At 43.2% G+C, this 20033-nt stretch overlaps 1 protein-coding gene across 1 annotated transcript in view; it reads right to left on the reverse strand.

Annotated features, from left to right (window-relative positions):
- The window catches only part of RASAL3 (RAS protein activator like 3), an 85567-nt gene that overhangs the window by 47090 nt on the left and 18444 nt on the right, over window positions 1-20033 (reverse strand). Inside the window, exons 2-5 of the mRNA XM_073622401.1 lie at window positions 15529-15638; window positions 9918-9996; window positions 6898-6956; window positions 1631-1701 (exon numbers count right to left, since the gene is read on the reverse strand). Coding sequence (XP_073478502.1) covers window positions 1631-1701; window positions 6898-6956; window positions 9918-9996; window positions 15529-15638 — 319 coding nt within the window. The remainder of the gene's footprint in view (window positions 1-1630; window positions 1702-6897; window positions 6957-9917; window positions 9997-15528; window positions 15639-20033) is intronic.

The raw sequence follows: 20033 nt of genomic DNA on the forward strand, positions 1-20033 counted from the left end.
TGCTCTCAGTGACAGAAAGCAGTGATTTCTGTCATGACACTTGGCAGAATGGGGAAATGCTTTGTTTACAAAGGCATCTCCCCATTCTACCTCTCCGTGACACGATCGTGGACACCTACGGTAACGGTCACGGAGAACGCGGCGGGCACGAGCGCGTGTCAACAGTGCCGCTTCTTAAAGGGGACGTACCTATACACCTTTTTGCCCACCCGTGCCATTCTGCCGACGTATATCGTTATACAGCGGTCGGGAAGCGGTGAAGATTGAACCACTTCTCAAACTTCACTGTGTGGCTGTGTGTCTTCTTTATCTGGCTTTCTTTCAACAATGGCTTTCTTCTTGCTACTCTTTCATAAAGGCCAGATTTGTGGAGTGTACAACTAATAGTTGTCCTGTGGACAGATTCTCCCACCTGAGCTGTGGATCTCTGCAGCTCCTCCAGAGTTACCATGGGCCTCTTGGCTGCTTCTCTGATTAATGCTCTCCTTGCCCGGCCTGTCAGTTTAGGTGGACGGCCATGTCTTGGTAGGTTTGCAGTTGTACCATACTCTTTCCATTTTGGGATGATGGATTGAACAGTGCTCTGTGAGATGTTCAAAGCTTGGGATATTTTTTTATAACCTAACCCTGCTTTAAACTTCTCCACAACTTTATCCCTGACCTGTCTGGTGTGTTCCTTTGCCTTCATGATGCTGTTTGTTCATTAAGATTCTCTAACAAACCTCTGAGGGCTTTACAGTACAGCTATATTTATACTGAGATTGAATTACACACATGTGGACTTTATTTAGTAATTAGGTGACTTCTGAAGGCAATTGGTTCTACTAGACTTTAGTTAGGGGCTTCAGAGTAAAGGGGGCTGAATACAAATGCACGCCACACTTTTCAGATATTTATTTGTAAAAAATTTGGAAAACCATTTATTATTTTCCTTCCACGTCACCATTATGTGCCACTTTGTGTTGGTCTATTACATACAATCCCAATAAAATACATTTACGTTTTTGGTTGTAACATGACAAAATGTGGAAAATTTCAAGGGGTATGAATACTTTTTCAGGGCACGGTATATTGCAGCTTACTGGTCCTTAGATGTGGTGACTTTATTAAATTCTGTAGGCTTTTTTTTCACCTTTATTTTTACCTTCCTGCCCAATATGGCAACGTTCACTCACTGGATGGTATCTACAGAGGAGCAGCATTGTCACCCTAGGCAACTGGGTCTACAAACACCTCCTTCTCTTCTTATCTCTATTACATAGATGTTATAGAGATTTGCAGTTCATAGACAATAACTGGCAAGGCTAATAACATTGTTTGATATTTCAGTGAAGTGGACATAAAGTTACAAGTTACTGGATTTCTGACAAGACCAACAGGTATTTTTCTGTACTTGCAAAAGTGTTCTTAGCCTGAAAAAAATAAGTTAAAGCAGCCACCACAACTAAGGACTGGTAAGCTGGAATATATACATTTTTGTTATTAGGGTTAAATATAATTTATTGTAGAAAACACAGAAGCCAGTTTAAAATACAGACAACTATGTCCAAAACTGATGCCTCTGTTGTTGGTAAGTTGCCCCTTAGAAATAGAGGCCCCTTTGTTTAGTGTTATAATGTTTACTGATTACCTCTCATCTGGTTGAAGTGGTGAAGAACTTGTTTTTTTCTTGTTCTTCTTTTTCCTTTTCAAAATCAAACCCTTCCAAATTAGAGTGAAAAAGTAAGTTACTACTAAAACAACACAAGACAATGTGTAAGAGAAAGGACTGCTGTTGGGCATGCCTCCCAACCTCCTGGAATGATAAAGAGGGAAATCATTTAGCACATAGTATGTAAGCAAAGACCATGTCCATTGCCATGGCCCTGGTTATATGGATCACAAAGATCTTATATGCAGAAAATGATAAGCTGACCCATACAAGTGCTTTTTTTACCCTGATTTTCCCTTTATATTGGCTTTTCAAAATAACAAATGCAGTGATATAGAGGTTGGATTAAAGGTTTAGAACGGTGTAACACTTTTGTTAGTAAACTAGTAAATTCTGTATAGAGATGTACACATCACACCAAAAAGAGCGACAACTGAGGCTGCACGAGAGACAGTCCTTCCAAATGAGAGACACGTGGGAGCTATGCTGTTGGGTATTTAGTCAGACCAGAATCCTAATGTGCAGCAATAGTTCAAGATGTTCTGATTCATCAGTGCTTGCTTATGAGGAGTTTCACTTTTCATGCAGGTTGCAGCTTATACAACCCCAGAGCACTGTGTAAAATCTACATAAACTCTCCATCTCCACATAAACTCATATTTTATTCACAATAGAAAATAGAAAACATATCAAATGTTGAAAATGAGAAAATGTACCATTCTAAGAAAAAAATAAGGTCATTTTTTAAATTGATAGCAGCAACACGTCTCCCAAATAGTTGGGGCAGGGCCATGTTTACCACGGTGTAGCATCCCTTCTTCTTTTAACAACACTCTGTAAATGTCTGGAAACTGAGGAGACCGGTTGCTGGAGTTTTGGGAGAGGATTGTTGTCCCATTCTTGCCTGTTATAGAATTCTAATTGCTCAAGAGTCCTGGGTCTTTATTGTTGTATCTTTCATTTCAAGATGAGCCACATGATTTAAATTGGTGAAAGGTCTGGGCTGCAGACAGGCCAATTAAACACCTGGACTCTTCTACCATGAAGCCATGCTGTTGTCATAGAAGCAAAATGTGGTTTAGCATTGTCTTGCTGAAATATGTAAGGCCTTCCCTGAAAAAGATGTTGTTTGAATGGGAGCATATGCTGCTCTAAAACCTGGATATATCTTTCAGCTTTGAAGTTGTCATCCCAAATGTGTAAGCTGCCAATTCCATACACACTAATGCACCCCCATACCATCAGAGATGAGGCTTTTGAACTGAGTGCTAATAACAAGCCAGATGGTCCCTCTCCTCTTTAGTCTAGAGTATATGGCACCCATTAATTGCCAAAAAGAATTGTCAAATTTTGATTCACCTGACCATAGAACAGTTTTCCACTTTGCAACAAACCATTTTAACCTCCCTGGCGGTATGATTATGACCAATTTTTGATGCTGAAAGCAATACAATTATTTTGCATGGAAATTTGGCGTTTTATATTGTAGGCCTGTAATTCTTAGGAATAACTCACTTAAATCTGTCCAAACAAGAGTCTAGTAGACATCCAGGGTATGATAAAGTTTGAAAAACAAAATCATAAATTATAATATAATAAATAACTATAAATAATTATAACAAACAATAATATAATAATAATAAAAATTATTCAATAATGTAATCACTGAAATTTGCTCAGGTGCAGAATTGTCGCTGTCATTACTTTCAGTGTTTGATGACGGATCTCCCCACAAATCACTATCGCTCAATTCTGCAAGTGATTCTAATTTATTATCGCTGTTTTCTAGCTGGTCTAAATCCACTTTTGATGTTGAGGGACACTTTTTGGTTGCTATGGACAATCTCCAGTTTCCAGGCAGAAAGAACAGTATTTATAATATAAAACTGCATGCAGGGCACTGGAGAAACCACTAGGGACAAAAGGGAGGTGAAATAAATTGATACAGTACTGTAATCTGTAAGATTACAGTACTGTATATGTATTGTATTTTTTACTTTTTGAATTTGGCGCCGTTCTCCATCCCCATGAGTCGCAGCGCTCGCAGGGAACGGAGCATGGCACTGTAATAGATCCGGCAGAGGACGGCTCGCACACAGACCGGGGTGGACATCGCAGGATCCTCGGGACAAGGTAAGTAACTTCTTCCTAGATCCTGCGATGCGATCCAGAGTGTGGCTCGGGGTTACCACTTTTGGTACTGAAAAGCCACCCTGAGCCACACTCGGGAATACCGCCAGGGAGGTTAAATGAGCTTTGGCCCAAAGAAGATGTTCATCGTTTCTGGATTAGGTTCCGATATGGCTATTTCTTTGCAAGATAGAGCTTTACCTTGCAGTTTTGGATGGCATCACAAACTGTGTTCACAGACAGCGATTTCTGGAAGTATTCCTGAGCCCATGTGGTAATGTCCATCACAGAATCATGCCTGTTTTTAATGCAGTGCTGTCTGAGGGCCAGAAAATTACAGGCATCCCTTTTGGCCTTGTTCCTTGCACACAGAGATTTGCCCAGATTCTCAGAATCTTTTGATGGTATTAACCTCCCTGGCGGTATGATTATTTCGGATTTTAGGTGCTGAAAGCGGTACAATTATTTTGCATGGAAATTGCATTTTATATTGTAGGCCTGTAATTCTTAACAATAACAGACTTAAACCTGTCCAAACAAGAGTCTAGTAGATATCCCGGGTATGATGAAGTTTGAAACACAAAAACATAAATTATAATATAATAAATAAATATAAATAATTAAAAAAAAAAAATAATAATAAAATAAATTTCCCCAGGACTCACTATCGCTCAATTCTGCAAGTGTTCTAATGTACTATCGCTGTTTTCTAGCTGGTCTAAAGCCATTTTTGACGTAAAGGGACACTTTTTGGTTGCTATGGACAATCTCCAGTTTCCAGGCAGAAAGAACAGTATATATAACATAAAACTGCATGCAGGGTAAGGGCCAAAGCACTGGGGACAAAAGGGATGTGAAATAATTTCATACAGTACTGTAATCTGTAAGATTACAGTACTGTATGTGTTATGGTTTTTACAATTTTTTAAAATTTGCCGCCAGGCTCCGCCCCTATGCATCACGAAGCTCGCAGGACGGAGCCTGGCACGGAGAGGCTTCGGAGGAGACAGAGCCCGCAGACACAGGACATCACAGGATCCTGGGGACAAGGTAAGTAATGCCGCACCAGGATCCTGCAATGTAATCCCGAGTGTGGCTCGGGGTTACCGCTAATGGGACTGAAATTTAACCCCGAGCCACACTCGGGAAAACCGTCAGGGAGGCTACATACTGTAGATGATGATATATTTAAAGTCTTTGCTATTATATTCTGAAATTGTTGGATGATTTTTAAACGCAGCTTTTTACAGATTGGTGAACCTTTGCCTATCTACTTCTGAAACACTCTGACTCTCAAAGATGCTATTTTTATACCCAATCATGTTACTGACCTGTTGTTGCCAATTAATCTAATTATTTGCAAAATGTTCTTCCAGCTCTTCCTTCCTTACCTACTTTGCCAGCTTTTTGTTGCACTGTCTCGATTTTTTTGAGATGTGTTGCTGCCATCAATTTAATTACCTTTTTTTTCTTTTAAATGGTACATTTTCTCAGTTTAAACATTTGATATGTTTTCTATTTTCTATTGTGAATAAAATATGGATTTATGAGATTTGCAAATCATTGCATTCTGTTTTCATGCAGATTTTACATAGCGTCCCAACTTTTTTTGATTCATTTGATGCATCATTTTCCACACTCCAACCTAAGGTTGCTTATTTTTTTTCAGTATAGTGTACACAAGCAAATATGGGTTGAAAATATCTTTATGTGCTAATAATAGCTTTTGGTGAACAGAAGGACTTGGTCCTGCATTTCTAAATTGTTTGATGGTGGTTTGAATTGGTCACAACACCTGCTTTCAATGTACGGTATGTGGCCTGGTTAGCGCTAAAATCGGCTTAGAGGATTATTTAGTAAATCAGTGTGCAGTGATTAGGCCTAAACAGTACTCTGACGTTGGACAGAAAGCCTTCTGAATATAAAAACTCTAGATGACAAAAGGTTTGTGGACACATAACCATGTAACCATATACATAATAACCATATACATAACCATATAAGCTTGCTGGACAGCTCTGTAGAGCTTGTTGGACATTCCATTCCAAAACCAAGGCCATTAATATGGATTCATCCCATAAGTGTTTAATAGGGTTGAGGTCAGGGTTCTGCGTGGGCCACTTAAATTACACTGAACTCTTCAAACCATGTCTTCATAGAGTTGGAAGAAAAGGGTCTTCCCTAAACTGTTACCACAAGGTTGGAGGTGCACAATTGTCTAAAATGTCTTTGTATGCTACAGCATTAACAATAACCTCAAGCACACTCATATGGATCGGCCATAAAATGTAGGTTTTGTATTGAATATATTGTATGTTGATCGGTTATTTGAAGCTTTTGTAGATGCCCCCTGACTATTGTTATACAGGATTTAGATTTAGTGGCAATGGTTTTTGCTTTACAAAATGAAGTGTGACAGTATATTTACAGGAGGGTTAGGAGGGCCCTGGTCATGAGAGCTTGCAATCCAAAATATTGGCTATCCGGTCTATGCATATTTGCATAGCTTGCAGTCTTTAGTCTTTGCTATAATTGCTTTTTGTATATAAAAAAAAAAATAAGTGTTCACTTGTTGGACCTTCTGATCACCATCTAATGTCCAGCTTTATATTGACCTGTTTCTACGGAATCAGTAAAACATGATTCAGTAGAAACCGGTCCATGTTGGGGAAGATGGGACCCTTCTCCTGAATATACCTGTATAGGGGCCATTGGACCAATTTTTACCAGTTTACTATTATATCAGGTCTACTGCACCAACTCACTGGTGGAGTGAATTTTAGTGTATTTGCTCATCAGCTGACACAGACCCAACATTTAATCAAAAATTTCGTCTTCTAGAAGATGTGTCCAAAAAAAAAAAATTCAATGTATTTAGCTTTTTAGTTCACATAATTGTTGCTGATATTTTTTTTACATAACTACCAATAACAGGCCTTGTATTCTGAGTGCACATTATTCTTATACCATTTAGTTTCAAGTACCCTTCTCTGAATCCTAATATCCGTCATATAATGTAGACATGGCTTTTGCTGGCTTGATTAACATAGATACAATTTATTTTCTAATGAATGATCAAGTAATATATTTAGTATAGATATATTTTTAAACATTACCTTCACATTATTAAACTGATTCTTTGAATCAAACTCTGCATTTCCATCAACATTTGGATCTGTGATTAAAAACAATAGCAGATTTATTGTACAACTCGTGTGTACGTAACACAAGCAGGAAGGCTTAGCACAATATAGACTTTCTATTCATGAATAGTGCTTTTCACTCACCTCCTGGGGTATAGATAGGTAGGAAAATGGAGGTCTGCAGAGGCACAGCATATAGGCTAGAAAGCCTCACCCAGCAAAAATGCATTCTTTAGGACTGGCAGTAGTAACGGCAATGCTGCCCACCAGTTCTGCCTCCTGCCCACCCTTGTTCACTGCAGCAGCCGTATCTGTTGGTCCCACCATCTGCCAACCCATGTTCCCAAACCCAGCTTGCAAAGCCAGTCTACAATGCATGCTGAGTTTATGGTGGGGTAGGGCATATATGCAGGCAGGAAGGTGGTGGCTTAGAGACTCTTCGTGATACATTGTTCAACAGTTTCTGGCTGCTAAGTCCTCATGCACATTGGACGTTTTTGCTGCTGCTTCTAGGGGTGTCAGACATTTTTAAACTCCCCTGCATGTTAGCCTATGTGTCCAAGCACACATAGACTTTTAGCAGCGTTTAGTGGCAGGGGAATTTAGGCCTCATGCTCATGCAAAAGCCTTTCCTCCTGGTAGCAGCGTTTTGACAGAAAAAACGCCTGACACTTGTAAAAGTGTGTAACGTGTTAAGGCGCATTAAGGCACGTTTGCAGGCGTCAAGTGCTTGAACGTTAATTAATTTCATTAGCCAGAAGGCCAGAATAATTAATTATTCTGCCCATTGAAATGAATTAACGCTCAAGTGCTAAGCACTCCTAATGTTAACACACATTAACAAGCCTGTTGTTAAGGCGTGTCTACACACGTCAAGCACTTGGGCGTTAATTTGCTTTATTGCCCAGAATATTTATTCTGGCCATTGAAATGAATTAAAGTGGTTGTTAAGCCAACACAATAAAAAAATCCCACCCCCTCTGTAACATAACGTTAGGTGCCCCTGTGCCTGTGTTATATTAAAAAGCTGTCGATCTGTACCTATATCAGAGTGTCTCCCGGCGCTCATGTGACTCATTGGCTTTCTCCTCTGCCCAGCTGACAGCTATAGCAGGCGGGGCCGAGCACTCCGGTTGCTGTCAGCCGGGGAGAAGGAGAGGAGAGAGCCGAGAAGTCATGAGAGTGCTGGTAGACGCTCTAAAATAGGTACAGATCGGCAGCTTTTTTATATAACAGACAGAGGGGCACATAATGTTATGTTACAGAGGGGATGGGATGCTTTTATTGAAGTTATAATAGCAGCAGGAGGGTATAATACCTGTGGTCAGTTTACAGGGGGGAGGGTATAGCCAGGCAGGATCAGCCAGGTTTTTTAGGTGATAGAAGGGGCCAAATTACACAGCTTAAGCACTGTGCTGCTAATTATGCTTTAAGGGAACACAATACTTTTTTTTTTTAGGGTAACAAAATCTTTAACACTCAAGCGCTAAAAGCGCCTAGCGTCAACATGTGTTAACAAGTGCTAATGCGCGTTATTGCCCGCTAACAAGCATCAAGCACATCAATAAGTGTCAAACATGTTAACGCCAGGCAATTTTTCTGCCAAAACATCACTGCTCTTGGATGCAGTGGCAGTGGGGTTTCTTTTCTGCCTCTAAAAGCCCCTGTCACTAAATGCTGCTAAAAGTTGTGTGCTTGGGCACATAGGTTAACATGCAGAGGAGTTTAGAGGCAGAAAAAAAAAAGTCTGACGCCCCTAGAAGCAGCTAAAAAAATTGTCCAGTGTGCATGAGTCCTAAGAGGTAGAAATAAACCCACTGCCAGTGTGTCCAATAGCAGCGGCGTCGTGGCAGAAAAGTCGTTTGACACTTGTTCATGCGCTTGATGCTTGTTAGTGCGTTTTAATGTGCGTTAACACTTGTTAATGCATATTAATTTTAGGCACTTTCAATTTTGAGGCTGGTTGCAGCACCAGTGATTCAGATAATGGGTGCTACATATGTCATATTCACACTATAATACTTATGCAGTAAAACCCAGTAGGGTTGTGTATTATATTTAACCTTATGATTTTTTTTCTATATATATTCTAGTGTATATATATATATATATATATATATATATATATATATATATATATATCCAAAGGTAATTTAATGTATAGCACTCAACCACTGCACGCATTTGGAATATTGATCATAAGCACTTTTTTCTTTATTTATTTAGGTTTAATGCACATTATTCATCTAATCGGGTACTTAAACCCCCCCCCCCCCCCCCCACACACACACACACATTGGAATCCATGGTCTGGGGCTCTGATATGTAGATCAGGGTGCCAGACGCATGGATAGGGTAGACGGCGCCCGTGAGCCTCTATGGACGGGCCACCGCTGGTTTTTACCTTTAATGCAGAGAATTCATTAAGGTAAAACAACCTTTACCTTTACAACCACTTTAAGTTTTATACTCCTCCCACTGTTAAAACAATTTTGCCATACCCACAATTTTCCACAGCACACTATGTATGCCACCTAATTATTGTTATACAGTACAGGATTTATATAGCGCCAACAGTTTGTGCAGCTTCTCCTATGAATCACAAAGGTTGACCCCCCCCCAGAAGATTCTAACTATGGTGTAACTACAATGTATGATAGTCAGTCACCCAGTTACAATATGTGACTGAAAATTGTCTCCCCTATGTTGCCATATGTGAGTACGTTTCTGAAGAACAGCTCTTAGTAACTCTAGACAGGTTATCAGTAGTGCTGATGAAAGAGTTTTCACATTGGCCACTTCCTGCAGGAAGGAAGTGGTGGATTGATTCCACTTTACTGTGTTAACTCCTGATTGGCCAGACCACTGTTTAGGTACTTGCTTTCTGGCCACAGAAATAGTAACTGGTAAGTCAAGTCTATGCCCTAACTTCCTGAACATTGTATATCTGAAGCTTACAAGTCTTCACATTGCAGAAAATGAAAACCTCTTACCTGCCTCTGCTCTGTCTGCAAGCACTGCTTCATTATTGGACACACAACTGCCAGCACGACTCCGGGTGCGAAATGCATCCTGGGGGGGGGGTAGACAGAATTAAAGGGGTCTTCACCATCAAACAGGTTAAACTGCATTCATCCAATATCTGTCATGCAACTTCCTGATTTACGTCTTGGCAGAATTTCAAAAGTACAGTTAAAACAATGCTAGCAATTACAGGCAATAAGACTAGTCTCCAGGATTGAGCACTGAGAACACAGTCTAATCACCAAATTTACAGATCAGGGCTTCCAAACACAAATCAAATGTTTATTCCGCCTTCTGAGTTCCTCTTGCAGCACGCTGCTCTGACCCCAGGCTTAGGCCAGCCATACACAGAGCGAATTTCTTTCCTGCAACCAAGGGTTGCAAGAAAGAAATTCACTTGATTCCCCCATCAACAGAGACAGTATTGACAGGGCAATCTCTCCCATCAGGCCATTGTATTCTCCGGGGGGGGGGGATTAGGGGGGGGGCAGCCGTCCCCACCGGGAGGAGATAGTGAATACTACTAGCGGCTATACCAGCCACTAGCAGTAATCATATGTAAAATCCGGCAGGCAGGTTGTTCCCAAGTTGATTGATCGATTAACTTGGTACATTCAGCCTGCCCATACATGGTTAGCCGGTTCTTGCTGAATCGGCTGAGATTCAAACCATTTATACAAACCATCGCCTATCTATGACTTAGGCCAGGGGTCAGCAACCTTTTTCCACTTAGGGACCGGATTCAATGTATGTGAATGCATGGAGGGCTGCATTCACCTGCTAATAAATGAAGATAATAATAATCCTAACATGATAAGTAATAATAACAGTACAGGTTTACCACCCTCACTAATACAAAGCCAGTTCACCCCAAGGGAGCATGTGGCTGGGCAATCAGATTTTACTGCCCCCTCCCCCATCCTGGCACCCAAGCCTGACCAGCCATCATGGTCTGAAGATAGGGTTTCTGTCCCTAGGGAAAATGGGGTTCCTGCCTGTAGGGGAGATGGGAACCTCGTTCCAAGAGGAGATGGGGTTCCCGTCCCCAGAGGAGATGGAGTCCCTGTCCCCAGGAGAGATGGGGCCCTGTCCCAAGGGGAAAAGGGGTCCTTATCCCCAGGGGAGAAGGGGTCCCTTTCCCCAGGGGTGATGGGGTCCCTGTCCCCAAGTGAGAAAGGGTCCCTGTTTCCAGGGGAGATGGGGTCCCTGTCCCCATGGGAGATGGGGTCTCTGTCCCCAGGTGAGAAGAAGCCCCTGTCCCCAAGTAAGAAGGGGTCCCTGCCCCCAGGGAGATGGGGCCCCTGTCCCCAGAGGAGACGGGTCCTTGTTCCCAAGTGAGAAGGGGTCCCTGTCCGCAAGTGAGAAGGGGTCCCTGTCCCCAGGGAAGATGGGGTTCCTGTCCCCAGGTGAGAAGGGTCCCTGTCCCCAGGGAAGATGGGGTTCCTGTCCCCAGGGGAGATGGGGTCCGCCTTCACATCACTCCCATAGTGTCCTCTGTCCCCTGCGCCCCCCCACTTTAGTGTCATCTGTACCCCAATAGTGTCCTCTGCCCCCCTGCACCTCACCCCACCCCCCCCACACACACAAACATACAAACAGAGACAGAGTAGGTAGAACTCTCCTACCTTACACATGTGTACAGCAGAGCAGAGATCGGCATCACAGGGCTGGATATGGGCGGGAACTGCTGAAGTTAACTTTTCACATTAACAGGCTGGTGATTGGTTGCTAGGATCGCCCAGCAACCAATCACCTGCTGTTTAATGTAAAAAGTTAATTCCAGCGGTTCCCGCCTCCATTCAGCCCTGTGATACCGGCCACTTGCCGCTGTCCAATGAAGAGGACAGCGGCAAAAATGTCCCCAGGCTGGGTGCCCGTGAATTGATGGGCCAGACATTTAGTGGTGGCGGGCTGGGTGCGGCCCGCAGGCGATAGGTTGCCGACCCCTGACTTAGCCTCTTGTCTATTCCTTCAGATTGGCTCACAGCTTAACTGGCCACATTTTAATCCATGTATGGCCAGCTTAAGTTGCTGAGGCATGAATGAAAGAGAAATGTTTACGCACAGATTTCCAAGTAATATTGATGAACTACAAATTACTAATGTTGTGTGACCAGCAGCTACAGGAAAAAGTATGAGGGAAATTATTTTTGCCAGAGGAGGTTCTATCTTTACTGCATGCAAGGGTTCATATATTTGTTTCAAGCTCAGGCTTAATGTACACGGGACGTTTTTAGAACCTCTCCTGAACGATTTACCTTGACAGATAGTAACCCACGTTTAAAACGTCCATTTTGACACGTTTACATGCCACGTTTAACAGCGTTTTGATGCGTTTGCGTTTAGAAGCGTTTTTTTAAAATAGCCAAAATAAAAAGCCTGTAAATGAAACATGGCTAAATGCGAGTTAACGTGTGTTTAGAAGCCTTTGGCGCTTGAAATACCTGTAAACTCAGATTCTGAACCCATTTTTTTGCGTTCCAAAAAAAAGCTCAACTGCCTAGAAACGACTATAAACGACCCTGTGTACATGTACTGATTAGATAACGGAGAGAAGAGTTCAGAAGCAGTTGAAAAAAATGCCCAAAAATGTCCGTTTACCAGCAGCAGTGTACATGAGGCCTTAGACTGTAAATATTTAAACTACTTTTCCAATAAAGACTTAAAGCTGTACAAATTTTGTGTTTTTTTTAGTGTAAGAAGATTGGGCTTGTCTATTATTGTGGACACAGTGTACTATAGGAAGCATCACGTCTATGCAATCACGAGATTGCAGACGAGACACTTCATTTTACAGGGTTTTGAATGGGCTTGTGGCACCGTCCAACGGGCCAACCAACTTCCGCCCGCCCGTAGTATCACTATGGCCAGGTGCTTTGTTCTCCATGTAGGACATCACTTCTGGTTTTTCCATACTTAACAATAGTTCCGAATCCCAATTTTCCCGGGACAATCACGATTTTGGGACCCTCGTTCCGATTAAATTCCCGGGATTTTGCTTTTTGTCCTGGGAAAATCTGGAATGTTTCAGCAAAAATGGCCAGCGGGCTACAAAAAGATGGCTGCCGCCGCCGACATGAGGACTAATCCCCTTGTGTTCAGTGGAGAGTGAGCGCTACAAACTGAAAACACTGTTTAATTAATTTTTTAATATTTACAGCAAACTCACCAATTCATTCATTCATGCTTTTTTTTTTTTTTTTCGAGAAACACCCTCCCTAGCATTTCTAGCCATGACCATCTTGAGTAAAAGTGAGATGATTTATGTACATCCACCTCCTGGAATCCATCTTCCCTTAGCTCAGGTATACTGGCAGGTGTGCTTAGCTGAGAAAACCCCTCCTTCCCTCTTCCAAATGAAACAAAAAAATGCCCACAAAGCCTCCTGGGATGTATGACATAATTTTGACCTAGGCCAGAAACCAGGAAACAACTAAAGAAATGTAAAACAAAGTTTAAAACAAGAAAATATAATATACCTTCCTATCTATTTACTAATGCTAGCAGTATAAGGATTAATAATAGTTCATGATGATTAAGAGAGTTTAGTTTCACTTTAAACATGATTGCATTGAATGGAGGTCCAACAGTTATGACTGCAGCTATATGGACAAGAGAAGCAGATCCCTGATTCTGGATGTGTAGCGGTAGCTATGCATCTTCACTACATTGCCAAGCTCGCCGGGACCCTCTTAGTTCCAACCAAAAGTGGAACTTCCGCTCATTGTACTCCTCCCCCCCTCTGGTGCCACATTTGGCACCTTTCGCAGGTATGCTTTCCCCACTTCTGGGAGCCTCAGCCACAGGTATTGATGACACGGCTGGGGCTCCCTCCTCCTCCCTGCTCCTCCCCCTGTCACTGGGCCAGTAGGAGGGAGGAGTGGAGCGCATGCGCAGTAGAGTTCTCGGCGTGAAGTCAAAAGGCTACACTGCCGGGTTTGCTTACTCGCAATGGAGGCGGCATGCACCCGACAGCTGATGTGGTGACATCGCTGGACTCCAGGACAGGTAAGTGTCTGATTATTAAAAGTCAGCAGCTGCAGTATTTGCAGCTGCTGGCTTTTAGTTTTTGCAGCAGTGGGCGGACCTCCGCTTTAATGAACAGAGACACAACTTGTCAGCTTTGCACAAGGAACTTCCCCCCTCCCCTTTTTCTTCTCACAGACTTGTTTACAGGCAAGACAGCCCACTCTGTCCTGTCACCTAATTCTCCATAGGCAGAGGCGAGTTGGCCAACCAAGGGAGGAGATGCAAAGAACTCTGGGAGTTCCCAGCACAGACTACTTGATTGAAATCAACACGCAGAGAACTACACATTCCAAGAAGCACTGCTGCATGGGAGGAGTGGCACTGATGAGCACTGATAGGTGGCACTGATGATTGGCATTGGTGGGCACTAATAGGTGGCACTGGTGGGCACTGATTGGCAGCACTGGTGGGCACTGATAGGCGGCACGAATAGGTGCCACTGATGGGTGGCACTGATGGGCAGCAATGATAGGCATTGATGAGCAGCACTGATAGCATCACTAATGAGCACTGATTGGTGGCGATTGGCGGCAGTTGTGGCCACTGATTGCTGGCACTGGTGGTGCTGTATTGTAATCAGGGCACTGATGATCAGAGGAGAGGAGAGGAACAATTACAGTCGCTCACATGTAAACACGGAGATGCCGGTAATCGGCTCTCATCGCCTCACACTGACAGCGTGTGTGGCGAGAAGAGCCCATCAGCGGCATCTCCCCTACGAGGAGATGCCGTTGATGGGCTCTTCTCGCCACACACGCTGTCAGTGTGAGGCGATGAGAGCCGATTACCGGCATCTCCGTGTTTACATGTGAGCGACTGTAATTGCACACAGTCAATCACATGGTTAAAGAGCCACGGCTCTTTACAGAGATCGGAGTCACTCCGCGTCCTAGCAACATGGTGTGCGGCGGCGGTCGGCGGCGATCGCCGCGCTGCATGCCCCCAAGAGCACATGAGAGCGCCCATTTTGGGACGATGTCATATGACTTCTCTGAATGAGAGCTGCACCGCCCTTCCGTCCTTTGACAGTGGGAGGGCGGCAAGCGGTTAAACAAGCGCACAGTAAAAGTTACTTTCTGATTTCACTATAATCTGTGTCTTTTACGGTGATATCTACACAACACTACTGCTAGGTGTGCTAGTGGGGTTGAGTCTGTTCTCGGGGTTGAAGAGGCAGAGTAAAGAACAAACAATATTCAAGCGGCTCCTGCGGGAGTAGTGTTACAGATGTGATCCTTATTTTATTAAAACATTAAGGCCGGGTTCACACTGTAACCCGCTGCGGATCGCACAGGAGCGCTGTGCGTCCCTGTTCCCCGTTTCAGGGACGAATCAGGGCCGATTGTATGCCTGAATTCGGCCCTGAAACGGAGCCAAAGACGCACAGCATTTCTGTGCAGTGCGCGCCGCAGCTGCAATAGAGATAGGTGAACCAGCTCCATAGGGATCCAGTCACATTCTCCTGCTATGCAAATTGGATGCGGGGAAACCTGCATCTAATTCGCATAGGTGTGAACCCGGCCTCAGTGTCTCAAGAAAAAAAATAATTACCTGTTCCTCTCCTTTTGTCCTTAAAATACGTCCTTCTACAAGGGAGAAGCTTGACACATCCCATACGGGAACTTCAGGCGTAGGGGTGGGAGAAGGTAAGACCGGCGGCTCTGAAATATACAATTACAGGGCACATCAAACCAGGAAAAATGTACATAAGGTGTCAAACATACATTTGTTTTGACAACTTTTGGTAACTATCTATACTATATCTAGGACTTTAGATGCATTATAGGCTAATGTTACATCTCAGTGCTTCAATGCCTTACAATTATAAAAAACTCTAATTAACTTTAACATTCTGCATGAATGCTACTTTGTCCTATACCTGCCAATGCATTATTTTTTTTGTTTACAAACATTTTTATTAGGGTTTAACATAAAAATAGAGTGTACAGGCACAGAGAGGACATTAAGCACAATCCCAAGATAGGATTAATCAGCTGACAAATACATCTCTCATGCGACCTATAAACAAAGTAGTGGAATAAGAATTCACCCCATTAATTGGGGAGGAAAAAGAACATAATAAAAATAATAATAAAAAAAATTAAAAATTAAAAAAAAAACCTAGAAGCCTTGATGTTCAACCTTACAAATATAGGGATTGTAATACCATTCAACCAGAATTCAGATTGCAGATGTATAACGCGACCATGAAAATGAGTGTCATAATTATCCACAGTATGAGATGTGTTAATCTACCTAGTCTATACGGGCAGCAGGAACAGGGATCAAGGGATCCTTAAGCCCCGAGCCATGTAGGCGTGCCGTCCAAATACCCCACTTACAGTCAAAGATGTGCATGGAGTCCAGGAGAGTATGGTGAATCCTTTCCATCAATCTAATGGACTCCATGCGGAGGAGTACTTGCAACCACAACACAGAGGGGGCCTTCCAGTTCAGTGCTATTGTCCATTGGATGGCACTAAAAAGTGGGTGTACTAATTTCTGATGTGGGGGGAGAATTCTGAATATAATATGCACATCTGATAGGTCAGAGTAACAGACACTCCAGTTAACTGGGTGGTCAGAGTGGCGGTTTTATGTCAAATAGGTTCTAATACTTTACAACTCCAGAACGTGTGTAGGAGTGTGCCCCTGTCCCGACACCCTCTATAGCATGTGTCAGGAACCAGTGGGTACATCCTGTGTAAGCCGTCCGGAGTGTAGTACCAACGGGTATGTAATTTAAGGACCGTTTCTTTAATGGATATAGATCGTGTGCATTTGTGCATATTGTCAAACATGTCTTGCCAGTCATCCTCTGAGAATTCCTGAGCCGTCTCAGTCTCCCAACCCACCATTGCAAGAGATTTCAGGGTGGTATTGTAGTCATTGAGGTATCTGTATAAAGTTGAGATAGTCCCTCTGTCCCTAGAGGCCTCTCCACATAAGTACTCAAAAGGCGTTTTTGACAGATCCACTCCGCCACACATGCCTTATTTGTAGGTATTGGTAAAAATCTGATTGAGCAAAATGAATGAGCAAAAGGATGTGCCCTGTAGCAGAGATTCTAGGTTTATCAATTCACGTTCCCTCCAGTTGTGAAACAAATCACCTGTGTTAAAGGCTGGAGGGAATGAAGGTTCACCCATAAAGGAAGATAGGAGTCGAGTGTCAGACCTCAGTTTGAATTTTTCCCTGTAGAGAGACCAGAGGTAGAGAGACTGGCCCACAACACCATTCAATGGAGTAACATCTTTCGAGGATATTGAGCCTGACCAAAGAAGACCCGGGAGGTAGCATGGAGCCACTGAGATCCACTCAAATTGCAGCCAGGGGATAGATGTAGGAGAAGCGTGCCATTGTGCCAGTTGGACAAGACAGGATGCCAGGAAGTATTTCCATAGATCCGGGCATCCCAAGCCACCTCTCACCCGGGCCCCATACATCATTGAGCGGCTCAGTCGGTCGGGGTTTCTTATTTTGCCATATAAATTTAAGCAGATCTGATTGAAGTATTTGTAAAGTGGAGTGAGTTACATACAGAGGTAGGGATCTAAAGAGGAACAAGAGTTTTGGAAGGATAGACATTTTGACTGCTTGAAAGTGACCTAAGAAGGATATACGGTACGGAGACCATTGGTTAATCAGGTGTTTCACATTGGAAAAGGCTTGTGGGTAGTTTAATAAGTACATCTGTTTGAGAGAGGGAGCCAATTTTATTCCTAAATATTGTAGGGAACTATGGGTCCATGAGAATTTATACTTATCTATAAGGGTGGTCAGTAAAGATTGGGGGAGGTGGATAGGCAATGCTGTGCATTTAGATGGGTTCACTCCTAGTCCTGTAAGATGATTGAAGGAGTTTAGAGAGGTCATAAGGTTGGGAGGGAAATGAGGAGGTCAGAGATAAATAAGAGGACGTCATCTGCATATAAGCTGATTTTAAATTCCTGATCTCCTTTTTTATATCCCTTTATGTTGGGGTTATTAGAGATGGATCGGGCCAAGGGTTCCATAGCGAGGGCAAATAAAAGGGGGAAAAGGGGGCATCCCTGTCTGGTTCCGCGGTTAAGGGGAAAATATTCAGAGTTATACCCTGGGAGTTTGATACTTGTGCGGGGGTGGTGGTAAAGGGCCTTAAATCCATGAATAAATTTGCGTTGAATCCGAATTTGGAAAGAACAGTGTCTAAATAGGGCCAAAGGCCCTCAGTCATTACCACACTGATATCACCCGACCAAACAGGCTTTATACCATCTAGACAAATCACAGATAACATCCGCTTAGCATAACATCCGCTGTCAAAGGCCTTATTAATATCCAGGCTCAAAAGTAATACTTTTTTGGAGTGAGTGTCAGTATCTTGGAGAATGTTTGTTGCTAAGCGGATGCTATCTGTGATTTGTCTAGATGGTATAAAGCCTGTTTGGTCGGGTGATATCAGTGTGGTAATGACTGAGGCTAGGCGATCCGCTAATATCCGCCCAAAGATCTTTAAGTCATTATTAATGACAGAGATGGGGCAGAAATTTTGGGGTAGGGTATGGTCTTTTCCTGGTTTAGGTATAAGGGAGATATTGGCCAATAGCATTTCTTCGGGGAAGTGTTGCCCCTTGAGGATAGAATTATAGAGTTTGGTCAATTTGGGGACAAAAGATTCAGCGATTTTTTGTAATAAGTGGCAGAGAATCTGTCAGGGCCTGGAGTTTTAGTGGGTTTGAGAGAGGAAATGATGCAGGCTATGTCTTCAGAAGTGCAAGGGGCATTGAGGATTTGTGACTGCTCCTCTGAGAGCTGAGGAAGTGCAAGGGCATCTAACCAGGTTGGAGGGGAGGGAGGGAGTGGGAAGCCAGTGTCAGAAAAAAGCTTTTTGTAGAAGGAAGAGAAGATACTAAGGACATCTTTGGGATGGGTGGTGAGGTTACCATTATGGTCCCTTAATTTGTAGAGGTGTGTCGGTTGAGTAGTCTGTTTTAGTTTCCGAGCAAACATTGTGGACGCCGAATTGCTGTGAAGGAGAAAACGAGCCTTAGCCCACCTAAGGGACTTTTCTGTGTGTTCAGAGAGTAAAGTGTCTAGGGTCCTTCTTTTTTCGTTAATTTGGAGCAATAAGTCGTGAGACGGAGTCTGATTGTGTTTGTGGTAAAGTTTCTCAAGGTCCCAAGTGAGTCTTTGAGTTTCTTGTTGTTTTTGGCATTTTCTAGTGGTGGAGATTTCAACCAGGTGGCCCCTCATCACAGCTTTATGAGCTGCCCAAAGGGATGTGGGGGATATTTCGTCTATGTCATTGTGTCTAAAATAGTCTGTAAGGCGTTCGGATATTTGGGTCATTGCTATGGGGTCCGTAAGTAGTGCGTCATTGAGTCGCCAGGTTCTGGTAGCATATGGGAGACCTATACACGGAAAATAGCTGGATACCATGTGATGGTCCGACCATGGGCAAACATGAATGGTCCTGAGGTGGAGAAGGCGAGTAGGGAGGGAGTGCAGAAAATGTAATCCAGGCGAGAGTGGCTGTCACAAGAGTAGGAATAGAACGTGTATTCCAGAGAGCCTACGTTGTGAGCCCTCCAGGCATCTATCAGTTGATGGGACTTTAAAGAGTGTTGAAGTGATTTAGGGAAGGCATTGGAGGAGGAACCTGTACGAGTTCTATCTAGCACAGAGTGGGCCACCAAGTTGAAATCCCCCCCAATGAGTGTGTGAGGCGAGTAGAACTTATCTAGGACCTGGAAAAAGTTCTTAAAAAAAGTAGCCTGAGATGTATTGGGGGTGTACACTGAGGCCAAAATAATCAGTTTACCCTGTATGGAGCCTTTGACTATAACAAAACGACTGGACGGGTCCCTGTAAGTCTGCTGGACCTGAAACATTACAGAGTTTTTAATGAGGATAGTCGTCCTCCTAGATCTGGACTCAAAGCTGGAAAAGTAATATTGTTTGAACGATTTGTCCAAAAAGGGTGGGTGGTTACTGGTGGAGAAATGTGTCTCCTGCAGTAGGAGGATGTCAGCACCCAATGATTTATATGCCTTAAAGGCCTTTCTCTGTTTATG

The sequence above is a fragment of the Aquarana catesbeiana genome, linkage group LG03 (assembly GCF_042186555.1).
Source record: "Aquarana catesbeiana isolate 2022-GZ linkage group LG03, ASM4218655v1, whole genome shotgun sequence".
NCBI lineage: Eukaryota > Metazoa > Chordata > Amphibia > Anura > Ranidae > Aquarana > Aquarana catesbeiana.